Raw genomic sequence first — 13,296 nt, 5'->3', positions numbered from 1 at the left:
TTAATGCATGCCAGTGGTGGGGCAAGGGAATTTCCCCCGGCTGCCAGGCTAGGGTTAATATGTCCTGTGATGTTGATGAGATTCTCTGGCCTGGCCCAGACCAAAGACGGGATGCTGGGGCAGAATAATTATTTTGTTGTTGTTTAGTGTATTGTACTGTACTGTGCACTAAGAAATAAAAATGCGCAAATGTTTTATTTAGACATATTTATTTATTGAGCGCTTTTGATTGGGAGCTTTATTTTGACCTTTAAAAAGAGGAAGTTTGGCTACTTGACTGAGACGTTATGGATTTGTATTTAGTGTTTTGGGAAATAAAGGTATAATAAAAAAAAATTTTAGCAATCAAGAAAAACTGTCATTAAATCCATCATTCTCATCAAGTTGAATGCTCCCCTGTGCAACTGATTGCAACACAACCCCCAAAGCCCCATGCTTTACATTTCGAAAGGCAATTCTGTGCCTTTTTCTCTCCAAACAAATCTTTGATCATTGTGGTCAAAAATGTATAATTTAACTACAGCAGTCCAAAAACATTAAGGTTATTTTGACCTTTTTCATTAAGGTCATATTTGTGAAGGTGGACAGTAGAGTAGTGCATAGAGTAGTCCAGACTAAATCTTTCTGAAGGTCTTTTTGCAGTCAAATAGAAGGCTCGATTTGCCTAGAAATCTTACAAGCAATTTTCTCTGAAAGTGTTTTTTCACATAACCAATCTTGGTCATCCAATGTGGGCATCAATTACTTAGATTTTTAGGCATATTTAAAAAGCTTTGAGATTTCCATCATTTGGCCTTTTTCAAGAAAGGACTGAGAACATGCTAAAGCACTTACAAGCAATTTAGTGCATTTATGCCTTTTGGAGATCCGTTCATTTTGTACTTATTTAGGTATTCATACTAACAGTGAAAGTAAAAGACTGTTCTGACTCCCAAACAGTGCCCAAACTTTTGCATTTTTGATTTTTATAGTTTGATGCACTGTGGAATTTTCTGAGTGCACAGGCACCCATGTTCAGAAAGGAATTCATATCACTAAGCGATTACTACTGATTTGTATAATCAGTAAGTACATAAAAAGTGTCTTAACTGGGATGTATAGCCTTATGTGCCTCTCGTGCCTTCGTGTGTTTGCATGTTCATAATAGTATCTTGCAAAACAAAAACTTTCTTTTCCAACTTCTTTACATATTCAACATAAATGTGCTGACATCATTGCCAAAGATCTTTTTTTGCCTCAGCATTAAACTTGAATCTTAGCCATCACAGGCAAAGGCAATCACATTATACCCCAAAGTGGAGGTAAAACTGTCACAGACTGAGGTGCCGTTTGAATTCTCATTTTAACTGAACTTGAAAAAATTGCTTCAGTCTAAGAGTAAATTACTTCACTGGTGTAGAGGAAAATGGATCTGTCTTAGATCTGGCACTACAGAGCTTTTATGAAATACAGCAGCAATGACATGCGTGAGCATCTCAGTCACACTATATGAGCAGCTTTATTTTCAGCCACAGCACTAAACAATCTGGATGGAGTGCATTTGCACTCCAGAGAAGTGAGCATCACTACAGCAGCCTGTTCCCTCAGCACCTCACCCGGCTGCACTGATTAAAGCCTGACTCATTAATCAGCACAGCACGCACACCACTGAGCTACACACTCCACCACGGACACTCTGAGGACACTGGCCTTATACACATACACACAACCCCAAATGTACAGTATGTCTACAAATATTGGCCTGGGGCCTTTGTCTATTTATATATATATATATTTACAGATATAGAGATTGTCAAGGAATACCAGCATCTGATTTGAAAATGTAAGGATTTATTACAGATTTTAAAATAGGCTAAAAATTGCAACAAGTAATATTTACAATAATGAATTAACATTTTGAAGTTATTAATCCAATAGCTGTTTACGTCTTTAAAGGTGAGCTTGTTTATCATTTTTGGTGGGTTTTTGGTCACACCCACAAACTAACAACTAACCAACATACATATATACTGTATCTATCGCTATTCAATGAAATCTATCCCTGTCCAATGAAATCTCCAAAATAATGACTTCACAGGAGAAAGCAAAAATGTGATAACCTTTAAATGGAAGTTAATGCCAAATAAGAGTTTAGAGCATTTCTATTGGTCTATTTATCCAGAATTACTTACACTGTGTCCAGAAAATCTACAGGGCTCAGACAATGGAGAAAACCAAAAACAAAAATAAAGATACATGGTTTTTATGTTTTCATATTTTTGCAGTGAGCAGTAAGGTTGGGCACCAAATAGTAAAAAGTCCCAATACTTGAAACCATACTCACCATACACAATACATATAAGAACAACTGATGAGAACTGATACTTTGGTACCAAGTTTGGTACTTGTTTTATATGGTACTGAAACCTTAGCGTTCAACCAGGGATATTAGCACACAGTGTTCAGCAACCTCTCTGTTTTTCTTAACATCAAGCATCAAGCTGATCTGGCCTAGTCTAGAAGGGTTGTGGTGGTTTTACCTTTTCATAGCGTGGTTCGATTTGGCAGTCAAAACACCACAGAATCTTAATACAAGGACATATAATGATCATTAGATCGCAGATCATTGTTATATACCAATGCTGGACATGACAATAGGAACAAGGTCAGTAGTCTGAATGGTTTTAATGTCTAGGCTGGGTTCCACTGTTTGTATGCTGTGCCATGACAGGTTGAGCGCTGTTCAGAACACAGTGTTGTTTGTTACTTAATATTAATAACGTCTTGTTTTTGTTTCATATTTCAAGCAGCTAGGCACTGCAATAGGTATGCCATCCCACAATTGTTTTTAGATTTTTAAAAGTACTGAATGTAAAATGTAAGAAGTAAAGTAAATGATTTGCTGTTTTTTTTGAGGTATGAACATTTGTACAGAGAATTGTAGAATTTTAGTGGTACTGGTACTGACTACAACATGTGTCCCAATAGGGACATTTATAAAAAAAAATTATAATTTCTTTGAGCACAATGATTTCTTTTATCCAATGATTCAGATACAGTATATTCAATTAAGCTGGTCCAATCATGTTTTCTTGGACTTTGGGCATCTTTGGGACTTGAACTCACAGTCTGCCAACAACAGGGTGAATCCCTAGACTGCTACACCAGTTGGCAGTCTCATTGGTTTAATGAGGCAATCAGTTGGACAGCGTTCAGAAAGCACTGATGAAACTTATCATGATGTAATTTATCCTGACAAGGATATGATATCATCATACCGCCCTCCCTTAGTTGCCCTGTACCCCTGAACAAGCTCTAGTCTAATTTAGGATAGGCCTGAGCTCAGATCAACCCAGATTACAACAGTCAGATTACTCTTGACTTTTCCAAACAAACAAAAAAAATGTATTCCTGTTTGCTGGTTAAGGGAGAGGCACACAGACACATAGGCCATTTATTTGCCCTTTGAGTGTGTGTCCTTCAACATAGGGGAGACCATCTTAATGGTCTCAGAGAGCAGCATGAAACACACACCACTTGTAAGTCCAGACACTATCCAGGCACTTCTGTATGAAATAGAAGGATTGCATTATAAATCTGCCATCGTGTCAGTATTGGCAGATAAGCCTGCACATGCTCAGCTCAACTTAAGACTGTCAGATGCAGGCTGAACAGAAGGCAAGGCTACTTTCCTTTAAAACTAAACAGTACTGTGCCAAATGTGTGTGGACACTGCTTCTAATGAATGCATTCAGCTACCTGAAGTTTCACCCATTGCTGACATATATGTGCAATGACACACACGTACACAGCTGGTCTAGTCCCTGTAGTAAAATAGTGCCAACAGAATAGGACTCTCTATTGAGAGTCTGCCTAATGGCAGGCGTGAAATAGAGGAGCAGTGGAAATTTGTTCTCTGGAATGATGGTGCTCCATCCCATACTCCTGGGATGAGTTGGGGAGTCACTAATGCTCTTGTCAATAAAAAATGTGCTCCAAAATCTAGTAGAAAGCCTTCCGTGGACAGTAGAGACAGTTACTCCAACAACAGATACGATAAACTCTTATCCTGAGGTTTAATACTTTTAATTTCTGAAAAAAACAATGAATGAGTAGGTGTTCCAATGCTTTTGCCTATATAGTGTGTTTATCATTACTATCATTTCTATAGTAGAGGTGTAAAAAGGCATGTATCAGGGTGCATCAGTCTGAAATGTGTGAGTAAATTTGACAGCATATTGAAAGTCATATTGTGTTGAATTGACAGAAGTTTGCTTTATAAATGACTGGCATCAAAAAGGTGATTTGGCTAATATTTTAAACCAATATTTTAAACCAAAGTCTCAAATATTGATTGAACCTATGCAGAGGATTGGAGGTATTCAGATAATGCTGGGCTATTGTGCTAAAATATCTCCATTCTATTTGTGCTACTATTTCTAAAAGCCTCTAAAAATAACCATTTCTCCAGCTGGATCTGTTTCTACAATTTCTACATTTTATAAATCCATCAGTATCCACAGATCCCACATTGTTGCCTGACAAATTACAATGCTCTAGCTTGTAACGAACATACATACAAAAAGCCTGGTGTCTTTATTCTATTATATTGCAATGTGTAAACACTTCACCAGTCACATTTGTGTACTTAGTGTATCTGACAATAAATGACAAAATTACAAAATAAAATAGTTAAATGCAACTAGCTACTCACTTCACATCTGCAAGGACATGTCTGTGCTCTGTACTATAAAACACAGTCAGCTGTAAGGCCTATGACTGATAAGAGAAGTTATCAGACACTAGTGCAGGGTTTATTGGCACTACCTCAACACAATAACTGGAAAAGTAAACATAAGACTAGCAAGACAGAAAGCTGCTGGCTAAAGCTAAACACAAACTAGGAAGCAGGGCCATAACTAGCAGCTATGGCTAAAGATAATATACAAGGATATGGATAATAAAGATGTGGCTAGGGTTAAACTACACCTAATGGCTAAGCAAAGACTAAATATTAAAAGGGCACAAGAGGAAGAAAACACAGATGAAGAAAGCAAATAGGCCTACCATGTGGGATTGCACGGTTTAGGCCTGGCACTGAAACGCATTTGTTACCCATAGGAGTGTAACCGTACACAAACTCATGGTTCAGACCTGACAGTTCAGGACTGGGTTTTCCTAAACACAAATTAATGATCACTGTTAAATGGTAAAGTGAGCATCACATGAAACACTCTCTCTACCATTTAAGATTATCTTCACACCATGAAGCTGTAGAGAAATGTTTCTCTGTATCTAGTCACTCTTATCGTCAGTACTGGTTTCACTGGTGTGTTACTGGATAATAACCAGTTACTGTAGACAGAGGAGATTATTTGTGGCCTGAATTCAGCCTGACTCTGAGCCAAAAGTGGACTTTCACACATAGATGCGTCCTCACAGAACATTGCTAACAGGAACGCTTTAGAAGTTTCCAGCATTTGGGATGGTTCGCTATGAATACACATGCCATTACACCCCATACACCCCAAGTTGCCTGTGATCCGTTCTGTCATTACAGACCTTACGGATGTGTCTACATTCTGCAATCTTCTATTTGGAAAGCTAAAAACAATACTGTTGTTCCTACAGCACCTGGGCTGTCTATGTGAGATCCAGGGAGAAAAGCCTGACAATAACAGCAGTTCAAAAGTGTGCACTACTGGCAGCACAGCAACTGAGTAAACATTCTCTGGAACGTGTGAGAAACCAGCATAACTGGGTTGTTTTTGTGCTAGATGTAGGTCCAGTCCTCACTGCTGTGTTCTTTCTAATCTCAGAGTCTTTGTATATTTTATACTGTACTACTTAACAGTGATTCTAAGCAGCATAGAAACTTTCTTCTGAGTGCACTAACCAAACTGTACTACTCAGCAAAATCATGCTATGCATTTATGAAGCACCAACATGAATTACTGGGAGCAGTTTCATAACCAAGATGAAATCATGTCAGATATCATATCAGATATTCTATTTCTCAGTACCTTCTCAGTAAGCCTGCACCATCCTCTCATAAAAAAATAAAACAGTAGAAAATGGTGGCATTTAAAATGTTAAGACTGGTCTCCACCAGTCCAGACTTTTGCTGAGACTGAAACTGCTGAGACTGAAACTGCATAAAAAAATCCTAAAATCAGTTTGGGAAGGAAATGTGATTGGTCCAGACCAAAACCTTTACATAGGCAATAATATATTTAATATACTAATTACTAGAAAAGCTTCAGATTTAGTGTGGAATTGTCAGTGAACATGAAGTGCTGGCAACCCCTGTTGGGTGAATGACACTTTGAAATGGAACCTACTGCATCTGATCTTAACCTGTGACTCCAGTTGGCTGCTTCCATTGTTTGGCATGACGCACACGTTGAATGTTTTCATGGACGGAAATGGAAACAGTTTGCAGAGTGGTTTTAGTGCATAACCAGCATAATGGTTAGTAGTTGTAATGAGCACAAGTGAGACGACTCTTCAAGGTATGCATCCATTCAGAGCACTTTCAGATGAAAGTGAAAGTCTGATACTCACCTAATTCTCTAGATACTGGAGATACAGCAGCATTCTCTCCAATCTTAGACACAGCATCAAAGTACATCTTTCCAGCCAGGGTCATAGCTACAAGACAGAAAACACATTAGCTTTCTCATCCTGTATTTCCTGTATTACGTATGTTTACAAATGACAAAATTATAATTGTACTAATAAAAGCATTATATGTTTGGTATAAAATTAAAGTGTTCACAAAATCAATCCAGCCTGATGTTTTGTAGTTGTTCTTACCCAGTCGTCTAGACATTACAATTTAGCTGATGCCAAAGTGGCTCATATCCTTATGCTTGGCTATTTTTTTCTGCTTCTAACACATCAACTGCCTGAACTGACTATATACCTGTTGCCTAATATGCCTGACTTCAGAAGAAGGCCCACATTCCCTTCTACCTTAGTTTAATGGGATACACCCAGAAGCCTAGTTTGGATAGTGGTTTCAAGACAGCAAAAATTAAACAATAAAATAGAGTGAGAGGTTGTGTTCTGCATGAGTTGGAAGCATTACTACATCAGCAAGTTTCTAAAAGCCATGTGGATGTCTATATTTTATCCTATTAAACACCCTATTCCTTTAAACCTAAGAATTAGCATTAGCACATCCAAAACTGATGCTCACCCGTAACAGCTTTCTCGTAGCTCTTTCCGAGGTTGATGAGGTTCCGCAGCCCCGGGTTAAACTGTTCCATAACATTCTGCAGAGATCATAGCAAGAACACACTTATTAGCATATTAGGGAACTAATGAATCTGTGAGGTGTAAGCTTGATGTAATCAGTAGCAATCACACAACACTGTCTACACTGCATCCTAATGCCACTTAATTTGCTTGTAGCCAATATCCAGCCAAGTATTTAAAGCAGGAAGGATATGGAAGGATCATCAACTAGCTGATACAAAAATATGTACTGGAAGAGCTCATGAAATTTACCCGTTTTATACATTTCTTGGATCCTTACTGTTTGACCACATCAACATTGTTGAAGAAGTAGTGTGTGGTTCCATCATTTAAGCTTACATTCTCAGCAAAAATAGATCTTTATAAAGTAATAAGTAAGGATTTTTCAACTCGCACACCATAGAAAAGATTGCCATTACTATAGAACCCCTAATAAACCCATTTTAAGAGTGTAGTTAAGTACATTTATGATAAAACTAAAACTTATTTTATATCAGCTCTACTTTACCAATATACATCGCTAATTCTTTTGGTGTTTAATTTTATCCTATTCTGTTGGGGCATTGCTGCACCTGCTTAAAGTGTTATTCTAGATGAAAATGATCCCAAAAAGAGAATTATAATAAAACCAACAGGCAAGAAATACACACTTTAATAAAGTTCACTTGCATTTTAGCTATAAACTAAATCTAAAAAGTGTCTGTAAAAGAGATGTCTGTAAAAGAGATGTCTGTAAAAGAGATGTGTGAGTATGAAGAACCTTTAAATTGGAAAAGAACTTTCACATCAACTGAAGCTTCTGACCTTTAGGGCATTCTTCACCATCACACAACTCTTTGCTTCTTAATGAAATTATAAATAATAATGGTTCTTCTAGGGCATTGCTCTATAGGTATTTTGTGTGCTTTTTATTGTTTTTACTCTAATAATATACTATTATACTATATACTATATTCAGTGGGTGTATACAGAGATCCAGCCTGAGTCGGTTACTTTTCACCTTGTCAATATCTCTGAGAAATCACGCTGAGATAACACATAAACACATATAAAACATTGATTTGGAAATATTGATTAGAAATTGCATTATGATACATCAAGAATGTGTTTCTTTAACAGAAACATGGTTAATATTTCAGTAGCTTATACAGCCTACATGCTGCAATCCATTACGGAGAATTATTCATAGAAATCTTTAACCAGTGAGCGGCACATCGTTCATAGTCCTGAGTGTGATCTGAATTAAACTGTCAATCAGTGTGGTCAATGCAGAGTAAACTCTCACAGAGTTTAGAAAGGAAACCCTACCCCAGTTAGCCAATCATCAACCACATTGTTCTCCACAGAGAGAGAGAGAGAGAAATAGAGAGACAGAGAGGAATTTTGAAAACTTTCCCAAGTCGTGTGGAGTGCAGACAATTAATTAATAAGCAAAAGCAAGAGAAAGAAGAGAAGGAAGGAAAACAAGAAAAGAAAAGAAGGATGCTATTTTACTAATTAACTTCCATCAAGGGTGGGTAGTGCGGTAAGTGTACCTATGAAGTTCACCAAAATCTACATTGAGACATTTTAGAGCAGGAGACAATGATCCCAGCAGCATAAATGGTGTTAAAATAAAATACTTATCTCTAATTTAACTTCAAATGTTTGTGTCATTTAAAATAAAGATATACATCTTTAAAAGCAAAAAAGTCACAAGTGTGCTTAATGCACACATTTCGTACTCTTGAAGCTAACCCCTGTTCCAAATAAGCTCACAGTAATTCAAAATAGTTGTTTATTTACATTTAGCATATTTTTAGCAAAAAAAGTTTTATTTGAGGGTAAACAGCCAATAACAAGTACCAAACCACTAAAATCTTGCAACAGCGCCGTTAGAATAGATGAATTATTTAATTCACAGTGGAGTGTCATGTTGTATGAACTAGATGGATTGGCTATGGACATTTAAAGTGATGTGCAAGTGTTTTCAGTTTGTGTGGAAAGTGTTTTTATTATTTTAAAAATGAAACATCAGATCAGTTGACAGTTACAGGTCAATTTTGTGAGTTCAGCCATGTAACTCCAGTTCCTGTGCTGATGCTGGATGCACTAAGTAGGCTGAATGTTGTTCTGTAAGTCATATTTGATATATTTTGACTCCTACTCTAGGCTGTCTGTTGCTAGGCTAGATTTACCCCTGCTTGAGTCATTATTTCACTGAAGTATTAATACTTTCACTTGAGAGTGGGTTTAAGATTCTGTATTTAGCTTTAGCTAACAACAGCAAAAGGGGATCAAACATATGGTCTTTTGGTTAATGTCTTGCTGTTTTACAGCCTTACTATCAAGAGTTCTATGTAGTGCAAAGGGTTCTACAACAGCCATTTATTACCATTTATTCCCATCATGGAAGATTCAACAAGATGCCCAGTGATATCCCCATTGGTATGGGGAGGATTTTTTTTTGCTTAAAAAATAAACTGGCATGGGACATATGTTGAGATTTGATTGATATTTCAAACTGATATTTAATGACATTTATGTAAATACATAGACCTACTGTATTTTATTCATTTTACTGCATTTGTAACCCTACAGACATAGCCCCAAATTCTATATAAATCAACTGTAGATACACTGATCAGTGTAATAATAATCATTCTATTACTTTAAAAATATTAATATTGTAAAGGTCCCTTTCGTGCTGCCAAAAGGGCTCTGGCCATTCAACTCTGAAGGTGTGTGAAGCTCTGTGTTATCTGGTGTCAAGACTTTAGCAGCAGATCGATAAAGGCTGGTCAATGGTGAGTTGGGGCCTCCCCGGATTGCACCAGTGAGCCTTGGGTGCCACTGCATACCAGGAACACCCCACAAGACTTGATGTTTTGGAAATGCTCTGACTCAGCCATCGTCTAGCTATCTCAATTTGTCTCTTATCAGATCCTTTCGCTAGTCCATTCTTCCTCAACTCACATTGGTGAAAACAGTTTTTAAAAAAACCCACAAACCTCAGGTTCTCCATCTTGGGGAAGAACCATCTAACCACACAAAGAATCATCTCAGGATTCGAGGAGTATTTTGAGCTGCCATGGTTCTTTTCATTGTCTTAGCTAAACAACCTCTTAACTTTTTTTTTATGAGTGTACAAGGTCGAGAGGCTCAAGAGGTCCAGTCACATTCTCGCGGAAACTTTTTTCTGATGAGTTTTTGCCTTTGGAATGAGAATAAAATTCCTGTGCCGACTCCTTCCTCATCATGACTCCGGACTATCACTAATGCACAGCGCAACCTGGACCTGGGCACCGAAGTTGGGACAGAGCTAAGGACAGGTTTGAACTGGAGGAAAGGAAAAACTGACTCAGCAGGACACTCACATCAGTGTGCTGGGTTAGTAATGCCTCACTCCTACACTCCTCTTCGTCCACGCCCTTCTCTGTTTCTAGCACTTCACAGTTAGATACACTGACAGTAGGGTGGCCTTCCAAAAACGGCTGGTGCTGACGTTATCGTGGGCAGGGTGTGGGAGCAGGGCCTTTGGAAAACCACAACCTCTCCCTGAGAAAACACTTGCAAAGCAGCTAGGCTACACTGAATTTAACCTCAGAGCAGCAGTGGAAGAACAAAGAAGCTGATATGTCTCTTAGGTTTGTCGGTCAGCCCAGTATCAGTGAAATACCCTAATCTCACTTTCATAGATACTGAAGAGGAATGTGGAATGTGGCAGATTAGTGCCTGACAAAGTCTGGAAGATGTCTCTGAAGACATTTACAAGACCCTTTATCTTTATGTCTGGCCTCTTCAGCCTCTCTTTGCTACATCTACACAAAAATGAGTAGCTAGTTCCTTGGGGAAAGTATAGCTAGCAGGTTACTCCAAGAACCTAGGGGCTCCTCCAAGAACACAAACAGAGGCTCTCGGAGGTGCCTGTAAGAACTTTTGGGAATCATCAGCATGCATCTGCTCGTAGATCGCCCATCTGTGTCCTATCTAAGAACAAGACCACATTCAGAAAATGGGACCCAGTTAAATTCCAGCTCCTATTTCTTTCATTTTCCTCCAACAACACCTGTATTGAGAACTATTCAACGGCTGGAACTGCTGGCAAAGTTCACAACTAATAGACCTGGGTCCATACCTGAGATAACGCTAGCCAGCCACCTCTGCTGCTGATATGCTGTAGGTTACCTGCCAGTGTAAGAAGATAAGAGGGCTGCCTTAACAGGTCTATAGGATGTTCAGCACAATGTTCAGTGAGCGTGAGTAAGCTATCTAGTAGCTACCCCCCCAAAAAAGAGCCCACACAGAGAGCTAAAACAGTGTGCACAGTGTAAACAGGGTCAGAGGCAACATTTAAGACACATAGATAATGTTTGCGGCCGCTCACCTTGTAGGTACTTTCCGTCAGCTTATTGACTTCTTCAGGGTCTCGAGACATGTTGGGAGTCCTTTACGGGTTAGAGATACAGAACTACTAAATAGAAAGGGGAAATAGTCCAAAAAACAAAAGGAACGACGACGGAAAGAAACTCCTTTATCGCTTAGTCCTCATTCCCAGTCGCTCTTCCACACATTAGCTTTGAAAAGTAAGAGGGAAAAATACTCAGGGATCGGCGAACAAGGTCAGTCGGGGGGGCTCGGCCGAGCGCCTTCGGGCTACGATTTCAAAGCTGAGCTGTCAAACTCGTGCGTGTGTGACGAGGCTGGAGGGGGCGGAGCCAGGAGAGGTAAGGTAGACCACATGACGGCACACCGGGCTCGGGCTTTACAAGCAGCTGTAGGCTTGCATTGCAGTGGGTAAAGAAAGTGAAGAAAGCGCGCCCCCCGGCGGCGGAGATCAGCCCTGTCATTGTAATGTGAACCACCTGTGAGAAATGAATGGGTTACAGGCAGACAGGCAGGCAGGCAGGCAGGCAGGCAGGGGTGGAGAGTGCTTTGCATTTTATGATTTTATTTTATTACTGATTATTACAGTGTCTATAAAAAGTATTAACCCTATTTGGATGTTTTCCTCTTTTATTGCTTTTATAAATGGAACCGTGGTTAATAAAATCTTGTGTTTGTTTGTTGTTGTAAATGAAAGAAAAATCTATTATGTTATATAAGTGATTGCACAAACTTTCACCCCTTTAAAAGTGAGTGATCTAGTTCAAAATAGGTCCAAGCAGTTGGTGCTAGTAGTAGTAGCAATTCGTGAGAAATGGAAAATAGAGATCACCATGGAGTGCAGGGAATGAGTCTCGAGTGATTGTAGTATAAAGGCACCTGTCTGGAAGGTCCATTCACTGGTTAATCGGTATTCCTGGCTATAAACACATTGTGACGATTCTTAAATCCAGTTAAATCCATCATTAAGAAACAGAAGGAACATGGGACGTGTGTACAGCTGACCAAGACACCTATGCCTTTTTTGTAAATTCTTGTAAAAAAAAAAGAAAAAAAGAAAAAACATTATATTGTATTAACCATGATTCCATTAATAAAAGTAATAAAAGGTGAAAGGTCATATTTTTTATATTTTTTTTAAACTTTTTTATGTTTTGTACTTTTTTTTATACTGAGTTATATACATCCCCAATAAACAAAACATAATCCAGCTTGCCTTGTAGATATTTTGCGTCAGCTTTTTGACTTCTTCAGGGTCTCAAGATAAGTCAGATTTGGCAGTTGAAGTAGAAATACAGAACTACTTAGAGAAGCAAAAAACAACAAAATGCATGAGCACTCAAAAGAAATTCCCTCATTGCTTAGTCCTCCACACAATTAAAGGGAAAAAGTATTACTGAAAACCCAGTAACATTTTAAGTAGGGCAAAAAAGAGTGAAAAAATATTTACCTATTTTTAAACGTCTCTGAAGACATTTAAACTGCCTCTAACATCTACATTTTTTAAATATAAATTTGTTATCGAATTGTCCCTTTTTCTCCCAATTTGGTACTGCCAATTCACCCACCAGTTTGTACCTCCCTGTAGCACTAGCAACGCTCCTGACACTAGGAGGGTATAGACTTCTTCAGGTACATGCAATGACACTGACCTCCAGTTTTTGAACTGCTGCTGATGCGGCATCGATGGGC

General features: G+C 38.5%; 1 protein-coding gene across 1 annotated transcript in view; it reads right to left on the bottom strand.

Moving 5' to 3' along the window:
• Positions 1-11,924, bottom strand: part of baiap2l1b (BAR/IMD domain containing adaptor protein 2 like 1b) — a 51,671-nt gene extending 39,747 nt beyond the window's left edge. The window contains exons 1-3 of the mRNA XM_072694144.1: positions 11,606-11,924; positions 7,181-7,256; positions 6,544-6,630 (exon numbers count right to left, since the gene is read on the bottom strand). Coding sequence (XP_072550245.1) covers positions 6,544-6,630; positions 7,181-7,256; positions 11,606-11,656 — 214 coding nt within the window. The 5' untranslated portion in view covers positions 11,657-11,924. The remainder of the gene's footprint in view (positions 1-6,543; positions 6,631-7,180; positions 7,257-11,605) is intronic.
• Between the last annotated feature and the right edge of the window lie 1,372 nt (positions 11,925-13,296).

The sequence above is a fragment of the Salminus brasiliensis genome, chromosome 12 (genome assembly GCF_030463535.1).
Source record: "Salminus brasiliensis chromosome 12, fSalBra1.hap2, whole genome shotgun sequence".
NCBI classification, from domain to species: Eukaryota; Metazoa; Chordata; class Actinopteri; order Characiformes; family Bryconidae; genus Salminus; species Salminus brasiliensis.
This window is presented reverse-complemented; position numbering and strand designations above follow the sequence as displayed.